Source organism: Chenopodium album, chromosome 17 (assembly GCF_948465745.1).
Source record: "Chenopodium album chromosome 17, dcCheAlbu1.1, whole genome shotgun sequence".
NCBI classification, from domain to species: Eukaryota; Viridiplantae; Streptophyta; class Magnoliopsida; order Caryophyllales; family Amaranthaceae; genus Chenopodium; species Chenopodium album.
The window spans coordinates 46,655,153-46,674,736 of NC_137850.1; the positions used below are offsets into that span (position 1 = coordinate 46,655,153).

The 19,584-nt window shown below is 33.7% G+C and overlaps 4 protein-coding genes across 4 annotated transcripts; all 4 read left to right on the forward strand.

Moving 5' to 3' along the window:
• The first annotated feature begins 1,432 nt into the window (after positions 1-1,432).
• On the forward strand, positions 1,433-5,557 carry LOC145589160 (uncharacterized). Its single transcript, XM_081645711.1, has 3 exons — positions 1,433-1,462; positions 2,671-2,934; positions 4,417-5,557. Exons 1-3 carry the CDS (start codon positions 1,433-1,435, stop codon positions 4,912-4,914), a joined length of 792 nt encoding a protein of 263 aa, XP_081501837.1. The 3' UTR covers positions 4,915-5,557.
• A 2,905-nt stretch (positions 5,558-8,462) lies between these two features.
• LOC145588250 (uncharacterized) lies at positions 8,463-10,390 on the forward strand. Its single transcript, XM_081644896.1, has 3 exons — positions 8,463-8,627; positions 8,984-9,094; positions 9,773-10,390. Exons 1-3 carry the CDS (start codon positions 8,516-8,518, stop codon positions 9,928-9,930), a joined length of 381 nt encoding a protein of 126 aa, XP_081501022.1. The 5' UTR covers positions 8,463-8,515; the 3' UTR covers positions 9,931-10,390.
• A 1,374-nt stretch (positions 10,391-11,764) lies between these two features.
• LOC145588251 (scopoletin glucosyltransferase-like) lies at positions 11,765-13,287 on the forward strand. Its single transcript, XM_081644897.1, has one exon. The coding sequence runs from the start codon at positions 11,768-11,770 to the stop codon at positions 13,220-13,222; it is 1,455 nt and encodes a 484-aa protein (XP_081501023.1). The 5' UTR covers positions 11,765-11,767; the 3' UTR covers positions 13,223-13,287.
• A 792-nt stretch (positions 13,288-14,079) lies between these two features.
• Positions 14,080-15,873, forward strand: LOC145588253 (scopoletin glucosyltransferase-like). Its single transcript, XM_081644898.1, has one exon. It carries the CDS (start codon positions 14,258-14,260, stop codon positions 15,710-15,712), a length of 1,455 nt encoding a protein of 484 aa, XP_081501024.1. The 5' UTR covers positions 14,080-14,257; the 3' UTR covers positions 15,713-15,873.
• Positions 15,874-19,584: the final 3,711 nt, after the last annotated feature.

The following is a 19,584-nucleotide window of genomic DNA, read 5'->3' on the forward strand; positions in this document are numbered from 1 at the left end:
GATGTTTAATGCCCACAATACCAGCACACTACACCGCGTGATCGTCGAAAATATCCCTAATAAAAACCCTTGAACAAGCAGAGCATGGCGTCGAGACAGAAAATAAAGGAACACCCAAGCGGTAGCACAATACACATCGATAAGTCCTTGCGTTCATCGTCTAACCCAACCCAGAAATTGAAACCGCCCGAAGCCAAGCAGAGTTGTGATCTCCTTGCTGCGATTTCCACAATGCTGATTGACGAGCAGATAAAGAGAAGGTGGATTCTGCAGATGCGGTAACCTTCGTGAAATATATATCTGCCAATTTCTTCATGAGTTTAGGGGCAGCGACCTCACTAGGATTACTCAAAATGCTAGACCCTACCGATCCATTAAACAGACTCACCGCATCCTCAAAAGCTTGACCAAGGCCAACAACGCCAGCATGCCGTAGAAGTTTTGTCTGCAATCCAACAGACTGTAACCGAGAGGCAAGAAAAGCATAGTAACGAACATCACCTGCGGAATAAACACCAAGTCCACCAAATGCAAATGGTAAGGTGGCAAGCCGCCACTGCCAATCGCCAAACCCAGGTCCCGAAACAGTAACGATACGCTCCAAGGAAGAACGAAGAGCCTCGTCAAAAGTGCGCTGAGCCACCTCAAAAGTACCAGGAGGACAAGTACGCAAGGCAAAGTAGAGTTTAGAAACTCCGGTACACGCTCTAAGCAACAACAACTCACACTGGGGATCATCGAGCTTAGCAACCCTATCCATTAGAGTAATGGTCTTGGACACCCTCTGCAACACAAGGTCACCTCCAAAACCGGGATCGGAACTAGCGGGACCACCTAGCAACTTGACACCATGAGAAGGTCGAGCAATATTAGGTGGAAATACACCCACGAGCCTGCTTCGAGGGTCCTCAGAAGGCCAGAAAACTTCAGTTTTATTATTATTATTATTATTATATTTTTTTTTTGTTTTTAATTTTTTTTTTGTTTGTATGACCGGACTTACGTGTGTCCATTCTATACAAAACTTTACACTCGTAAATTATATATGTAATAAAATCAAACGGAGGAATTGAAGTAGTAGTATAGAGTATTTCAAAGGCCTTGCCTTGATAAATCCATTGTATATTTTAAAAATCGCCTAAAGGGTATTGCATTAAGAGGGTTTTTTTTTTTTTTTTTTTTTTCCTTTCTCTTCTTTCGAGAAGGACTTCTTGGAGTATTGGTCCAGAGGTCGCCTCACATCCTTGAAGTGCGATTGTGCGAGGTTCGATTTTTATCAAGCACAAATCCCATCCTCCTACCCCTACGAGCATTGCAATTCGATTGGGACCTAGTTGACCTTACCGTGTATTAAAATTAAAAAAAATGAAGAGAGATTTTCTTCTAATACCTTGCCATGTTTCAGTTGTTCGAGCCATTCTATAAATTAAGTATGTCTACGTCTATTGAAATTTTGAAAAATGTATTTCCTTTTAGTATCTTTTTAATGCCAAGGTGATTCATTTTAAAGTATAATTGTACTTTAAAATTTAGACTTTTATAAGTATGTAGTTCAGTAGTTGTATTAGTGGCTTAGTGCACTAATTGGTGCAATAGACATCTCCTTTTCTGTTGTATGATTGTGTAATGTTATGGTGTGACACATTCTCGCTTTTAAAGTTAAAAACGAATGAACTTTATATATACTGGTAACTAAAGACGACGCATCACCTATGATACCTCAATGCATGTTTCACAAAATAAATAAGTTAATACGAATTAAAATATGTATGTCAAAGTTGTCATTGTAATTGATCAATATTTCATAAATTTTTGAAGCTTTAATATTCGACTTCATCGGATACTTACTACACGTCATTACAATCCTTAAATTAATTACAAACCTTTACATGTGGCTGGCCACACTGCGTGGCCAATATCGTGGTTACTTTGTTAGTGATATAGGGCAGTGGCAGATCTTGAAACTTTCTCTATCGGGGCCAAATTTTTGTATTATAAATATAACTATGTAAATCCATAAGAAGAGTTAAACAAATAACAAAATTACACTAATTGATTCAAAACATGACTCAACTTAAACTATTGACACAAAATTGTCGTATTTTTAAAGTGATTTGAGAATGCACACTAAATACACCACGTGACACGAATTTAATAAATAAAAATGAAATTAATATTGTCATTAGAAATATCAATGAGTATAGCTAATGTTTTTAATTACTACTAAATTAATGTCAATTTGATTATGGTAAAATTTCATGTTAACGGTTATAATTCGATCTTAGTTCATATTAATGAGTGTTATTAACACACTACAAGAAATAGGTCATTTTGCGACGGAAACCTTGCAACGGACTACAATTCCGTCGCAAAAAGGGTTAATTTGCGAGGGAATAAATTCCGTCGCAACTTTGCGACGGAAACAAACTTTTGCGACGGAATTTCCGTCGCAAAGTTTGCGACGGAATTTATTCCCTCGCAAAAGTTTGTTTGCGACGGAAATAATCGTCGCAAAACAATATTAAAAAAAAAATAAAAAAAAAACATTTTGCGACGGATTCTGCGACGGAAATTCCGTCGCAAAAAGTTTTTAAATTTTTTTAAAAAAAACTGAAGTTTCGCTGAAGGAGAGAGAAAAAGAAAACGAAGAACAGAAAGAGGAAAGCGTAGAGAGAGATAGAGGAAAGCGTAGAGAGAGAAAGAAAATCCGGCCACTTCACCGCCGCTGTCGCCACCGGAACGACCGGAATCCGGCCACTCACACCTACTAACGCCCACCCCTTCCGTTCACTCCCACTCACGCGCACTCACGCCCACCCACGCCACCCCCTCCGTTCAAGCCCACTCACGCCCCTCCGTTCGCCGGCGGTGTGCAGCCACCACACCACCCTCCTTCCGGCAGCCGGATTTCCGCCACAACACCCTCAAATCCCGGTGAGTATTCCACTATCCCCCTTTGTTTTTGTTTTCAATTTAATTTTAATGTAAACCCTAACTTTTTCTAATTATGTTTTTTAATTTAATTTGTAACTAAATTTTATTATTTAATTACTTGTGTTTAGTGTAGTGTAGTTTAATTTATATTGCAATGTTAGAATTAGTTTAATTTTTAAGATATATTGCAATGTTAGAATTAGTTTAATGTATGTTAGTTTAGTTTAAAATACATGTTAGATTAGTTTATAATGTATGTTATTTTAGTTTAAAATATATGTTAGTTAGTTTATAATGTATGTTAGTTTAGTTTAAAATATATGTTAGATTAGTTTAAAATATATGTTAGATTAGTTTAAAATATATGTTAATTTAAAAATACATGTTAGTGTATGTATGTTTATTTGAAAGTGGGTAATTGTGTGTTAATTATATGTGTTTCATCACTAGGCATACATTCACTAGTGAGATAAGATGTCCAAGGATGGGTTAGGTTGGAGTGATAAGGACCCCTGGATATATGTCATCTAAAACCTCATGTAGGTTTGATTTTATGAAGAAAAGAACTTAGCTTGATACTTTGCTACTATTGTTTGTGACTGATATGATTATATGCGTGAGTTGTGTAGAAGTTGTGACAATGAAACGAACAGAGCGTAGCGGTAATAACTAGTTTTCGCCCATTTTCAAGCCACTTGTTTCCTATATTGCCACTTATGAACTATTTCAAGCCTCGAACTCAAGTAACTATGTTAGGTAGGTGTATTATGGTCAAAAATAAGCTCATTTGATAACAAATGTGAGAAATAGGCAAGTTAGAACCAAAAACGCCCCATTTTCGCCCATTTTTTCTAGTTTTAGGACCTAGTGAACCTATATTGCCACTTATAAACAATTTCAAGCCTCAAACTCAAGTAACTATGTTAGTTAGGTGTATTAAGGTCACAAAAATAGGTTCATTAGATAACAAATGTGAGAAATAGGCAAGTTAGAACCAAAAACGCCCCATTTTCACCCAATTTTCCTAGTTTTAGGACCTAGTGAACCTATATTGCCACTTATGAACTATTTCAAGCCTCGAACTCAAGTAACTATGTTATTTAGGTGTATTATGGTCAAAAATAAGCTCATTTGATAACAAATGTGAGAAATAGGCAAGTTAGAACCAAAAACGCCCCATTTTCGCCCATTTTTTCTAGTTTTAGGACCTAGTGAACCTATATTGCCACTTATAAACAATTTCAAGCCTCAAACTCAAGTAACTATGTTAGTTAGGTGTATTAAGGTCAAAAATAGGTTCATTAGATAACAAATGTGAGAAATAGACAAGTTAGAACCAAAAACGCCCCATTTTCACCCAATTTTCCTAGTTTTAGGACCTAGTGAACCTATATTGCCACTTATGAACTATATCAAGCCTCAAACTATTGGTTCTCATTCTTTATTTTTATTTCTGCATTGTATATCCTTTGTTTGTTACAGGAGGCGTACCAACACAGACAGGAGGAATCAAGAACCCAGGGTTCCCAACTGTCTGAAAATGAAATTTTCTTTGAGGCGGCTGGTGGTCGTAATAAGAAGGGTCGTGTTAGAGGTCTTGGTGTTGGTGCTGACTTGTACTACGGCACATCTAGGGGACGAGGATCGGGTTCTTCCAGCCAATACGTACCGTCGGTCATAACTCAAATGCAGGAAAACTTCCACAAGGAGTTGAATGAGAGGGTGGAAGCAATTGAGAGCCAGATCGATAGCCGTGTGGCGGAACAGCTCGATGCTCGAGTGGAGGCTCGAGTGGCAGAACGGATGGCTGAAATCGAGAGGAAGAACAAGGAGTTCTTAGAGGAGTTAGCCAGTAGATTTACAGGATTGACCACTCCTTTCACTTGTTCTACGATTCAGCCTCAGATTCGAGACCCCAGGAACGACCCGGGTGGTGGTGGTGGTGGTGGTGCAGGCCAAGGACAGCCAGCTTGTGTTTAGTTAGGTGTCATTTTTCGATTTTTGTATATGGATGACATTGTAGTTTAAAAAATTATATCATGTACCGTACTTGGTAGTTACGGCTACGTGTTGTATATATTTGAATTATGTTAGGGCGTGGACTTTTTGACTGAAATTATTTTAAATGCACGTATTTTATTAAACAAGATTGCATGAATACAGGTTCCAGGAAAACAAAACAAAATACAAAAAAATTAAACAGGATTGCAGGAATACAGGTTCCAGGAAAAAAAAACAAAATACAAAAAAAAAAAAAAATTAAAATTACAATAACTTTGCGACGGAATTTCCGTCGCAAAATTTGTGACGGAATTACATTCCGTCGCAAAATTTGTGACGGACTATTCCGTCGCAAAAGAATCCATTTTGCGACGGAAATACATTCCGTCGCAAAATTTGTGACGGAATATTCCGTCGCAAAATGACTCCTCTTGCTACGGAATTTTCGTCGCAAATGTTGTTTTCAGCTACAACTACCTTTCCGTCGCAAAATCCGTCGCAATTCGTTTTGCGACGGATATTCCGTCACAAAAGGACTGTTTGCTACGAAAGTTCGAGCGACGCCATGCCTGTGACGGAAATCCGTCGCAAAGTCACTTTGCGACGGAATTTTGCCAGTTTGCGACGAATTATTTCCGTCGCAAAACGGCCCTTTTCTTGTAGTGACAAATGTCATATCAAAAATGAAAAACACAAATTTAAATATACATATTCAAATTGATTTATAAAAAATATATATATATATATAAACTTATTTCCTCATTAGAGCATTAAAGTTTGGTGTGTGTCACCTGACACACAATAGCCATCCGCACACAAAAATTGATGTAAACTAATTTTAGCCAATGACCATAATAATAATAATAATAATAATAATAATAATAATAATAATCATTAGGGGTGAGCAAAAATTCAGGGTACCCTGACCTGGAACCGGAACCTGAAATTTGGGAATCTGTTGCAATAGGTTCTGGTTCCGGGTAATAAAACTTTAGACCCAAAACATGTAGTGTACCCTATTCGTACAGCTTCCCTGTAGGGTACACGAAACCGAAACATATCATTTAAGCCCAAATATAAAAGCCCTATACCAAATTTGTAAAAAAGTCGTCACTTACCTCTCTCCCTCCTCCTATTCTTTTTTCATCTTACTCTTAAAGGTTTAACTAATGGTATTAATATAAATATTTGTAATTTTGTATTCAATGTTCTAGACAATCAGTGTTGGTTGGTTATATTTGTAGTACTGTATTAAAATTGTAAGCTTTTATTGTGAACATCCATTTTTTTTTTTGTAACAATTTATCAAGTAACTATTAAGCTTACTTTGAAAGACACAGGTTCCGGTTTCTATTTTTAGGAACTTGTTGCAACAGGTTCCGGTTCCTAAGATTTTTACAGGGTACCCTGCTACGCTCATCCGTAATCATCATCACCTTAAATTGAAAATTAAAAATTAAAATCTATCTCAAAACACTACACTAAATTTACTAGAAAATGAAAGCACGAGTGTGTAAAAAAGAAAGCAATCAAAATGAATCGTAAAAGAAGAAAAGAGAAGGGGATACAAATTTCTAAAAAAAGCAAGAATAAAGACGAACCACATAAAAAAAAGAGAAGATGGAAAAAGTCTTCAATATGTACTACATATCTATTATGATTTATGAAGCATGCTTGAACCTTCTCAATCTTGATACATGTTTAGTCATCGTCTTATAATTACTCTTAATTGCATGTTTACATCACTACTTTGGTTAAATTTTAATAAGCACTTTCATAATCTTATAATAATCTTTGGTACGTTGGACACGCTAGTTGTGTACAATGATACATCGATCATGCATCAACATCATTAATTATCCATTTTGGGACTTGAGATGAACAACCCCAACATGATGTATCTTAGCCCTTAGGGGTAACTTATCTACTGTTCTTGTGTAAGAAATTAAGGTTACATGTGTTAAAGCTTGAATAGACAACATTTACAATACCTATGATTTTTTTTTTTTTTTTTAAATATACTTCTTCTGTTTGATTTTAGTTGACAATGACTTTTATCACTATTTACATATTTAAGTCATTTTGACTTTAATTTGTAATTTATTTTAAAGAAAAAAAATAGTAGTCGACTAGGGTCTTGATTGTTTTATTCATCTCAAATTCTCAAAGTCAATTTTAATTTCTCAAATATCAATTTTTTTACTTGTTGCAAGTAATTGAAAGTATTATTATTTAAAGTTAAAAATTGGCAAACGCACCTAAATAAAATTTGTCAACTAATATGAAGTGGAAGAAATGTAAGTATAAATGATGGTATGTTTGTGAAAAGGCAAAAGCTAACAAACGCCCTTGGACATTGAATAAAATGATTAAAAATTGTAATATTGAATGAAATAAATAAAAGATTAAGTACACTGATCGAGACATGATTTTGGCATGCATTACGACCAAATCAATACCATTTTAGAAAATATTATAATTGGTAATCTAACAAACCGGGGGTGTTCATTAGCAAGATTCTTATGAAAATAATGATAAAACATAATACTCCCTCCTTTCTTTAAGTGCCTCATTTCTAAATTTAGAAACCCTAATCACATTATATTAGTATTTCTCTCTCTTTCTTTTGCCCCCAATATCATTTTATTATATTTTCCCCTCTCACATTAAACCTAGTGGTTCCTTATTCATAATTCTCTCTTTTATTTTTCCAAAATTTTTTCTATTCATACTGACATATATACTCCGTATTACGGAGTATTTTACTCTTATACCTATAACTCCGTGCACAACCCTACAGAGCACTTTAAAAAACGAAGGGAGTACTATTAAGTTTTTAGTGACGTGTGCGGTCAAAGAATAAATATAAGTACCCCATATTAAATATATTGTCTACAATAATTTAAGAACAAATGATAAATTCACATGTTTTTTTTTTATGTCACTAATGTTTAATTAATGCACATGTGACATGTCTCATTTCTATCTCTTGTAACCTAAAGTTAAGGTTATGTATATCGTTAATACAGAGTAGTAATGAACTTTTATGGCTCAACAATATCATCACTTAATGATCTTAATTATTAAAGTCATGGACATGTACGTAATTTTTAACTGTATAAATTTTCGATCATCTTAGAATAAAATTGCACCACGTACATACAACATATTACATTGGAGTGATTGGACACATTACAATATGATTAACTTTCAATATAATATATATAAAAAAAAAAAAAAAAAAAAACACTTAGTTTATATCAAGGTCAAGTACTATTAATTGAGGGAGTAATATAGTAATGAGAATTGCATGATTTAATTAAATTGCTTTCGTACAGGAAAAGAAAAGTTCAATCATGCAGCCAGTTTTTTTTTTTTTTTTTTTAATTTTTTTTAATTTTTTTAATTTTTTGAGGAAAATCATGCAACCAGGATTTGATGTGCATGTATTCACCTACTTTGCGCACATTATTGCAACTTTTTACGTGCAGTGAAAACGGACCTATAAATACACCTCCTTAGGCCTCATTCTTTACTTCACAAGAATCTCAGCTTAGTGCTAGTCCTTTCATATAATATAATGTCGACCTTCATCATGAGAACTTTGCTACTCACCATTTTCATTCTCATGTCCTTTTTTTCCTTCCTTTCAACAACGTCTTCATCAGTTGCTGAAGCCGCTAGGCTTCCAGGTAATTATTATAGATTATATACAAAATATGAAGTACGGTGTATGTTATTATCGTATTCTTTGTAAAATATGATGTCTACTGCTCTTTTTTTCCTGCTCATTTTATACTTCCTCCATTTTATATGAACAACCACTTGTTTTAAAAAGGTAATTATTAGAGTACGTCTAATACGAATTTTAATACAAGACATTGAAAATTTTGGCTAGTAAAACGAATGAAGTTACTCTCGAATAATAATTAACATATGAAAGGTAACTACGTACGTAGTCATATATTGTAGTATGCTACATACGGAGGATCATATAATATTTGCCCTTTTAACCTTATGGCTCTTCAAATTTGTGTGCATGTTACAGGGGGTACTGAAGACTGGTATGCCAATTCTTTGAGAGTTGTAGGGAGGCCAGGACATTCGCCGCCACCATATCCAAAGCCAGCCCCTCCGGAGCGTGATGCCATGGTTGCGAGTAATTTTCTATGCACTCATAGTCCACTATATATATATATATACATATAGACATATAGTAGCTACACTAGAATAATAAGATTTATTTTCAAATATAATGATCAATTATTTTGTACTATGTATTATAATTCATTGATATTAAAAGTTAGTAGGGGAAAATAGGTATAATCATCATTATCATTACATAAATTATAGGATCGACGAGGTTACACAATAAACGTGTTTAGTCATCCTGGTCATATCTTATAAACTTACTCATAAACGCCAAGCCAAACCAAGCTACAAGTTAATCATGCTTGACATGCTATCCTAAAATTATTATATTTATGGTTGGTGATTTGATAAATTAATTATACGTCTAACGCTAATAAATAATCATTCATTGGATAATTAAATATATGTGGCTCCTAAATTCATCCTCAACCTAGATAATAATTTGATTCATATTTCCAAAAAAAAAAAAAAAACTTGATTCCAAGGACATAATTTGTTGTGGCCCTAAGGGGCCCAACCCCTTTTAATTCATTTAATTTTTTTTTTGTTTTTTTTGAAAGAAATTTTATACTATGATTGTAAACATGCGTCATATGATCTATTTAAAAGCTTAGTTAGACACATAATTAATAGTAGTTATAGTACTAACATAACGATGTTATTGTTATACATGAATGGTATGCAGGTTATCTTAAGAACAAAGAAAGTGGTGATAATTTAGAGAGGCCTAAACATCCGCCACCTTCATATCCAAAGCCAGCACCACCACACCGCGATGTAACATCTTCAAGGGCAGATCAATTTTCCGTCTTAGCCTCAGCATATATTATGACTACTATATAAATAAGTGATGCAGTCATGCAGATTCACTATATATTACGGAGTATATATAAATTATTGGTGTAGGACTGGGTGAGGATTCGACATTTCATTCGAGCCCCTGGGTGATTCCGGGGGCTGGCCTGGGATGTTATTATACCATACCTAAGCTACGTACACTTCTGCTTCCTCGATATATTTGAATTATATATGTATGTATCATAAGGTTGCTAAATATGCGACTATCTTTCATGTATTATTGTAATATTTTTATCGCATGCCCTTGGTTAGGGGCTTATTACTTCCTATCCCATGCCCTATTTCATTACCTATCTATAAAATATTAGTAATAATGAAATAAAATCACTGCCGTTGTTTTCTAGCTAAGTTCAAGCTATTTAATTAGCTAATATTGTATGTACCAATGTATGTATAATAGGTCATATATTCTCAATGAATAATATGAATAACAAATTGGTTATAATTATAAAATTCATATGTAGTGTCCAATTTGTGTTCTTTTATAATTTTGCCCACTTTGGTTTAAAAAGGATGAAATTTCTTGTTGGTAAACGTCTCTACTTGTTCGGTTTAATTAGTTGGTTGTACGAGTATATATTTTTTCTAGTGAGATTTTTGTGTGAGGCAGGTGTATATGAGTTCTTGATGGCTACATCTAGACATTAGAGATTTCATTGAATCACTAGTAGCTTGTCAAGAAAGTTGATGGTCGGTAATAGGGGTGCAACAGTACTATGTATGATAAATACTTTGTATAACATTAAAACTTAAAAAAAAAAAAAAATACGAGTACGAGGTTAGTAGCTTGTATAAAATATTAAAAAAAAAAAAAAAAACGTGGGTGATTTCTTCCGTGAATTGATTTTCATCCTTTGATTGATTAGGTGTAAAGAATAACTTATTTTAGAGTTAATGAATAAAATCGACCAATTGTTAAAAGACAAGAAAAAAAAAAACGGTTTAAAATAAAAAGGAAAAGGAAAACAACCCACTAAAAAAAGACTCCATTACATGTAACTATGCAAGTAGCTAGGCTTGATATGAATTGCTCTTTAGTCCAAAAGATATGCTTTAATTTGAGCAACTTTAACCAATTTACAGAATGGTGAAAAAAATCTTAGTGGGAGACAATGGTTGATTTGATAATTATTAATTATCCACCTTTCCTTCAAAACAATGACAATATTATTCATGTGTTTTTTTTTACTCTTTCCGTTTCTAGATATAAGGTCACATATTTGTTTTTAGACATCAATATTATTAACTTTAGATCCGAGATTGGATCAATCAATCATCAATCCATTAATTTAAACTCGTCCAAAAAAAACATGTTACAATGATAAAATGACGGGAACTCGCTTAGTTAGGAAAGTCCCAACTCTTATTTTTTTTTTTATACATATTTTACAGGTTTTATTATAGCACAAAAGACAATAAAATTATTCCATATAACATAGAAAGAAAAAAAAAAAAAAAAAAACCTTAGTTTTCATGAAAATATTATTTTAATGAAACTAATCTTGTTCTCATACTGCTGCTAATGCACCTTTCGAGCTGGATTTTTGTTTCTACTAAGAAGTTTTGCATAATTACAGACCAATCATCAGATTTAAGATAATACAAAAAAATAATTCACAAAAGATTATGCAACAAGTGGCCTTTGATTCCACAATAATGTTGTTCACTCTATCACGTGGCTACTTTGCTACTTCATATTAGCATTACATACAATGTTACTGATCAAATTAAATTTATTAATTCGTATAATATCAATACAATCTCTATAATATATAATTTGTTCTTTCATAACCTGTTTTATATCTTGTTACACAAAAGAAACATGGTCAATGAATATTATCAAGGTAAGCTTCATGTAGTGTTCTTCCCATTTATGGCTCATGGCCATATGATCCCAACACTTGACACCGCGAGGCTCTTTGGAGCTCGCGGTGTCAAGTGTACCATCATCACTACCCCTCTGAACTCCCCATTCTTCACAAAAGAAATTGAAAAGAGTAAGAAAAATGAAGGTTCGATGATAGGAATCGAGGTGTTTAGGTTTCCTTCAGTAGAAAATGGTTTGTCCGAAGGATGTGAGAATTTGGAGCAAGCCATGAAGTGTTTAGACATGGCAGAGAAGTTCATCAAGGCTGCATCGATGCTAAGAGAGCAGCTCGAGCAGTACTTGGAGAAGACGCGGCCACATTGTCTTGTGGCCGACATGTTCTTCCCATGGGCAACGGAGTGTGCAGCTAAGTTCAACATTCCTAGGCTTGTTTTCCATGGAATTAGCCTCTTTGCACATTGTACTAAAGAGATGATTATGGTGCACCAGCCTTACAACAATGTCTCTAATGATGATGAGTCGTTTGTTGTTCCTTTCCTTCCCCACGAGGTTATGCTAACAAGGTCACAACTCCCTCGAGAGTATTTGGTTGAAGGAGAGCAATCTGAACTCAAGAGAAGGCATAAAAAGATTCAAGAATCGGAGGTCCAATGTTATGGAGTGATTGTCAATAGCTTCTATGAGTTGGAACCTGATTATGCCGACTTCTTTAGGAATCAATTAGGAAGGAGAGCATGGCATATAGGCCCCGTATCACTATGCAATAAGAGCCAAAAGGATGAGTGTTCCTTGGATGAACATAAGTGCTTGAAATGGCTCAACTTGAAGAGGCCAAATTCAGTGATTTATATATGTTTTGGAAGCTTGGCTCACTTGATAGCGCCTCAATTACAAGAGATTGCAATGGCTCTAGAAGATTTGGAGTACGAATTTATTTGGGTTGTGAGGGAAGATAAATATCGAATGAGTGAAGAATGGTTGCCACAAGGGTTCAAGGAAAGGACTCAAGGAAAAGGTCTAGTAACAGGAGGATGGGTTCCACAAGTGCTAATCTTACAGCATGAAGCAATAGGAGCATTTGTGACTCATTGTGGGTGGAACTCGACACTAGAGGCAATATCAGCTGGTGTACCGATGGTTACATGGCCTCTTTTCGCTGAGCAATTCTACAACGAAAAATTGGTGAACCATGTCTTAAAGATTGGGACTCCTGTTGGAGCTAAGAAGTGGAAAGTGGTGCATTCTATAGAAGATCTTGTGAAGCACGAAAACATAGTGAATGCAGTCAGACAAATAATGGACGGCGATAAGGCTCTAGAAAGGGGAAACAAGGCAAGGAAGTTGAAGGAAATGGCAAGAAAGGCTATAGAAGAAAATGGTTCATCATATTGTGATTTAACTTCATTGATAAATGAGTTGAGAGATTACCATTCTCAAAAACATGATTAGTATATGGTACTTAATGTCTAAAAGTCATAAGACAATACTAATGAAATTTTTTGGAATGCTCAAAATGTAAATGATAATGACAAAGATTATATTTTTTGGGTTTATGGGTCTCTCTCTATATAGACAAACCCATTATTTTTTTTGGTGTTATTAGGCCCATTTAGAAACCTTAATTACTGATTATGAGGTACTTAGGGTTTTGGAGCATTAGATTCCTTTTGTTGATTTTGGAAGTAGCTCATCTAGTTTCCAAGGAAAGTCTGTGACTGTCAGACCCTGTTTATAGAGTTCAAACACAACTTTGTGGTCTGATTTTGGCTGAGTTTTCGTCAGCTAATCTAGTATACATTAGGCTTCAATGGACGGTGTGATCGGATTTTGCCGCTTTGGCTAGTGAGATATAATGGCTGCATATCTGAGCTCTATTTCATAGTGAAGTTTTCTACTCTTCTACCCTCTGTTTTAAATTTGCTTCCTAGCTTGTTTCATATGTTCAAAATCTGCCTAGCAGTGAGTTTTGTCATATTTGATTGTGCTGTTATTGGGATAAAACATTATACACGGAAAAAAGCCTATGTCAATATCTTAGGTAAGCTAACAACTTTTACTATTCATGTGTGTAAGATTGATTTATCTCAGATATTAACATAAACAAACTTCATGTGTCGTTGTACTGGTTGTCTACACCAATTCTTCACTTAGATAATGTCCCTTTCTTGCCAAAACCCACACAAAAAGTTTATTGTATTCTAATCACAGAACCAATTAGAAAACAGTAATATTATTTAGATATGTTATTGATGTTTTCAATACAAACCATGTGTAGCTTTCCCAATAATAATACTCCATTAATTGCTGACCACTTATTAATTTATTCTGGACTAAAAGTAATACAAGAACATGATATGTGTTACATATGAGATTATGCTTCTTACCTATACTATTGCAAGATTTGCAACCATTACAGAAATATAGGCTATCTAGCAATTTAACCATTTAGTTTCCCTGATCTATTTTTTGTTTTCCTCATAAAAAATGGCTAACGATGAACCTCAACAACTCCATGTAGTTTTCTTCCCATTCATGGCATATGGCCACATGAACCCCACCATAGATATCGCGAAGCACTTTGCAGCTCGAGGAGTCAAGGCAACCATCATCACCACACCTCATAACCTATCAATCTTCACCAAAGCCATTGAAAAGAGCAAACAAGTCGGATCCCCTATGATTCATGTTGAGCTCTTCGAATTCCCAACAACACAATGTGGTTTGCCTGATGGGTGTGAGAACGTAACTCAAGCCATACCGATTGGCATGGTCTCGAACTTCATGAAGGCAGTCAAGATGCTAGAGGTGCAGCTCGAACAGTACTTGGAGAATGTTCGACCAAGCTGTCTAGTGTCTGATATGTTCTTACCATGGACTACTGAATGTGCAGCAAAGTTCGGTGTCCCTAGAGTGGTGTTCCATGGGACTTGCTACTTTGCTCTTTGTGTTCAGGAAGTTGTTAGGCTACATAAGCCTTATTTGAACGTTTCGTCTGATGAAGAACCATTCATCCTTCCTTCTCTACCCCATGAGATAAAGATTACAAAATTGCAAATTCAAGAGGATTTAAGGAAAGAGGAGCCAAGTGATGCCAAAACCGAATTTGATTTTATCAAAGAATCAGAACTCAAAAGTTTTGGTGTATTTGTTAATAGCTTCTATGAGTTGGAACCTGATTATGCAGAGTATTTCAGTAAAGAATTAGGAAGGAGGGCATGGCATATCGGCCCTGCTTCACTCTGCAATAGGAGCATTGAGGACAAAGCAGCGCGAAGAGGGAATCAAGTTTCGATAGATGAACACGAGTGCTTACAATGGCTCAACTCTAAGCAACAGGATTCAGTCATTTACATGTGTTTCGGAAGCATGACTCAATTTTCAGTACCTCAGTTGCATAAAATTGCAGTAGCTTTAGAAGCTTCTGAACTAAAATTTCTTTGGTTTGTAAAGAATGATGAGGACTTAAAGAGTGAAGAGTGGCTGCCACCAGGATACAAACAAAGGATGGAAGGCAAAGGCCTAATACTAAAAGGTTGGGCACCACAGCTGCTCATCTTAGAGCATGAAGCCGTAGGAGCATTTGTGACACATTGTGGGTGGAACTCGATCCTAGAAGGCATCACTGCCGGTGTCCCTATGATTACATGGCCTGGTTTCGCTGAGCAATTCTACAACGAAAAATTAGTGACCGAGGTATTAAAGACCGGGGTCCCTATAGGAGCTAAGAAATGTCGTTGGGATCCTTATATCGACGATTTGGTTAATCAGGATGCAATAGAGAAGGCATTGAGAGACATAATGGAGGGAGATGAGGCGCGACAGAGGAGAAACAGGGCAAAGGAGCTGAAGGAGTTGGCACTAAAGGCTGTTGAAGAAGATGGTTCATCATATTCGAATTTAGGTGCATTTATCAATGAATTAAGGCATTATCATGCTTAAATGCATGATTAATTTAGTCAATTTTTCTTAACATCTTCAGACTTGTAAATTTTCTTGCCCTATGACATACCTATACGAGTATGATCAGGACCATTTATTTTTTTTAATATAAAATTATCACTCTTTAACTTGTCGCTTTCTAATACAACAAGGGGACTGATATAATATATGCTTTGCATATACTTTGTATTCTACTGTCTTGTTCATGCCAAGTTTCTACAGATATCTCATAAATGCTTGAACCTTCAACCACAAGAAGGTTGAAAGATGGTCTTCCAAATGGATACGGAACTTGTGGACCTTCATACCGCATACGTCAAATTTTGGTCTAATAAATAAGACAATAATGCTAGTAGTACCCTCTTGTGCTCCGTAACGATAGTCACGTATATTAATTTGAGACTTCTAAAATATTAGCAATGATTAAGTTTATAAAGATGTTGTAAGAAGATGATAAGACCATTTATGTCTCTATACAGGATTAAAAAAAATATAAAACTAGCGAGAACACTAGATTGAATTAGTTCTAGCTGAAGGTAAAATCATACATGTTTATGTTTATATAAGTACATATGTTGCCTCTCAAATAAAAATACACAGTGCATAACATTGCTCCCATTTTGGAATTTTGGCATGTTTTTGGACATTTGTTATACTGTGCATGTGCTTAACACAAACCTCCACCAGAACATCTTCTCCTAGTAACTTCCACCGTCACTGATATTTCTTCAGTTCCCCAAGCCCAAAGAAAATGTCTAACACTAACCTCATAACATGAGACCGTTTTACACAAATTTTGAAATATTTGAAGTTCTTTTTTAGCAAAATCACCACTAAACAATAGGGAAAAAGAAAATACTTGTAATGGTTTTAGGCTTCTATATTCTACAAGCTAAGAGATGCACGTAATTCGTGCATGTGCATATAAACAATCTATCAAGCTCAATTTTCCCTTTTTTTCAAAATATTATCTCTTTCTTCTAATAAAAAAAAATTAATGATTTAAAAATTGCTGATGATGTGATGAATGCTAAATAATAAAATTTGACTTCCCTCAAAAACAAATTTTTTTAAAAAAAAAGAAAAAAATGAAAGTTATTTTTTTAACCAAGTTAGCAGTTTTTTTTTTTTTTTTAAAGAACAGTAGGTTTTTCTGTTTAAAAAAAGATGGGTATTTTGGAAAAGTGAAATTCACCACCCAAAATTCTTTTTCCCTATATACTGGTACAAGTTAAGAGATACACGCTACGCGTGTACAATATAAGAAATTAGATGAAAAAATAATCGATTCAAGAGTAGTTTCGGTTGAATATGTAATTTATGTAGAAGAAAGGGAGTGGTTATTATAGGGTAGTTATGATAAGATTTTTTTAAAAATAATTCTTTAATTTTAACTGTAATTGTAGAAAAAAAGGTAATTTTGCAACTTAAGAGGGGTAATTTGGAGATAGTGAAATTTATCTCCCAAAAGGCCCTTTCACTTTATATATAGGATTCTTTAATTTTAACTGTAATTGTAGAAAAAAAAGGTAATTTTGCAACTTAAGAAGGGTAATTTGGAGATAGTGAAATTTATCTCCCAAAAGCCCCTTTCACTTTATATATATATATAGGACAAGCTATGAGTCACACGCTACGCGTGTACACTATAGAAAATTTATTAATTTACTCATAATATTGTTATTGTGGATTTTTTCGAAAATCAATACTTGCATAAACTTTAAATTTAAGAACGAAAAAAAATTTGTCAATAGGACATCTACTCCACTTCGTGTACCTCAATTAACCTTAAAAAATATTGTTGATCGTTGAGTTTTTATATAAAAGATTGAAAACTATAAAGTAAATATCTACGGTAATAGTACGTATATAGATTAGATAGATGTATAATTTTTCCTTTTATTTTTTTTAATAAATTTTAAGGTTTTTTTTTTCTTTGTAACGTAGATTTTTTTGAGGGAACTATATTGGTATTAATTTTCCTTTTTTTTTAATAAAATCATGATATAGTTATCTTTCAACAAAGTTTAACGTGGTTTTTTTCAATAAATAAAAAGTAAATGTGGTTTGTGGTTAGTTACATTTTTTTTTTATTTATGAAAAGTAGATAATGTTGGTTTGTTTTTAGTGATAATAATTCTGGTTTGTGGGTAGTTAGTTTTTAGTTTTGTTTTTTTTATTTGAAAGAATAGATTTTATTTTTATTTTTTTTTTGAGCAGTTCTGAATGAATTTTTTTCATTTTTTTTTTTAAAAAAATATTAATTAATGAATAAGTAATTATGTAAATTGAGAAGGACATTTTGGGGAAAGACAAATTTATCACCCAAAAGACTCTTTCTCTTTATATAGTAGTATAGATATAGGATGAACGATTTGCTAAATTGGTGCTAAAAAATAAAGAAATTACTAAAATAGTGTTCACTTTAAAATATTTCTCAAAGTAGTGTTCACTTAGGATTGGAAAACTCTAAACCTAATTTTTATCGCTTCGTATTTAAAGTCTAAATAAAAAAATCATTGGAGTCTCAATACTATTCTCTAAGGGTTTTAATTAACCATTGTTCCAAACATTGATGTTTCATGTTACATATTTTTTTGACAATTTATATCCATAACAAATATGCTACAAACGGACTGCAATAATCAATTCACTTATTTGAAGTAGGGAAAGCATGAAATGTCTAGCTTTGGTCATATCATTGTTAGGGACATCCTTAAACTAGTTGCTTTGTACAGTTATGCTCCTTTATTGATTACTCGCAAGTCAGCAGATGCTAGAAAATTTTTAAATATTTATATTACTACATATTCATACTCCATAGTGCATATATCCATTTTTACTATTAATAAAATACAAAAGCATTAATGATGAGGCTCAATGCTAAATAAAATTAAGATATCGTAAGCATTATTTAAGATAAAAAATTTGATGTTTGACTTTATAAAGATATATCTTATATGCATAAATGAAAGTTTGGCTTGAAGAAATCCTACATTTTGTAATCTCTGATGTTCTCCTTGATTAAGATTTGAGTAAGTAATAGATAAAAACCTCTTTGTGTAAAAAATAATAATAATAATAATAATAATTTGATGATATATATATTTATTAGGATTTTATTAGAAAAAAGTTAGGTTCGTAATTTCCGAACCTACATGGACGCTAAATTGAGAAATATTTTTAGGTGAACACTATTCTAGTAATTTCTTTATTTTTCAACACCACATTGGCAAATCGTTCATATAGGATAGGATATTTTTTTAGATGGAATCTATTCTCTACATCACTAAACTTAAAAAGATTTTTGTAGAACATAAATATATTTTATTAAATAGATAGAAGTGCTTATTTTTCTGAATGCCGTTCTTTTTTATTATTATTATTATTATTATTATTATTATTTATTATTATTATTATTTTTTTAACTAAGAAGAGAGCATGTCTTTCAAAAACCTTAGAAGAGAGCATAACCTAAGTACCTAACTTAGAATCTTTCAAAATAACTTTATTTTTTGAAAAAAAAAAGGTACCTAACTTAGAATAAATGACTTTTCTCTAATAGCAGATACAGGCAAGTGTCAAAAGCACATCCGACTCGATCCGATTCGAAACCGACCCGAAAAATATCTGATTCAGATTTAGACTCGCGTGGATATAATAATTTAATATAATTCAACTTTAAAAATTTACCCGACCTGACCTTATCAGACCCGATCCGATTATTTGAACTAACACCCCTAGATACAGCCTATGCCTTCCTAAACTGACGTAATGGATGACCAGCCATTTTCAAATTCGCTTCCCTTATTTCGAGCAAGCTCAAAGCAATTCTAGATCACATTCATAATACATACGCCCACAAGGTTTCA

Bases quoted from the DNA above. Each gene is read 5' to 3' on its own strand.
- LOC145589160 (XM_081645711.1), top strand. From the start codon at position 1,433: ATGTCTACGTCTATTGAAATTTTGAAAAAT. The intron at 1,463-2,670 runs GTATTTCCTTTT...AGGAAAGCGTAG, and splicing joins CTATTGAAATTTTGAAAAAT to AGAGAGATAGAGGAAAGCGT. The intron at 2,935-4,416 runs GTGAGTATTCCA...TGTTTGTTACAG, and splicing joins CACAACACCCTCAAATCCCG to GAGGCGTACCAACACAGACA.
- LOC145588250 (XM_081644896.1), top strand. From the start codon at position 8,516: ATGTCGACCTTCATCATGAGAACTTTGCTACTCACCATTTTCATTCTC. The intron at 8,628-8,983 runs GTAATTATTATA...TGCATGTTACAG, and splicing joins TGAAGCCGCTAGGCTTCCAG to GGGGTACTGAAGACTGGTAT. The intron at 9,095-9,772 runs GTAATTTTCTAT...AATGGTATGCAG, and splicing joins GCGTGATGCCATGGTTGCGA to GTTATCTTAAGAACAAAGAA.
- LOC145588251 (XM_081644897.1), top strand. From the start codon at position 11,768: ATGGTCAATGAATATTATCAAGGTAAGCTTCATGTAGTGTTCTTCCCA.
- LOC145588253 (XM_081644898.1), top strand. From the start codon at position 14,258: ATGGCTAACGATGAACCTCAACAACTCCATGTAGTTTTCTTCCCATTC.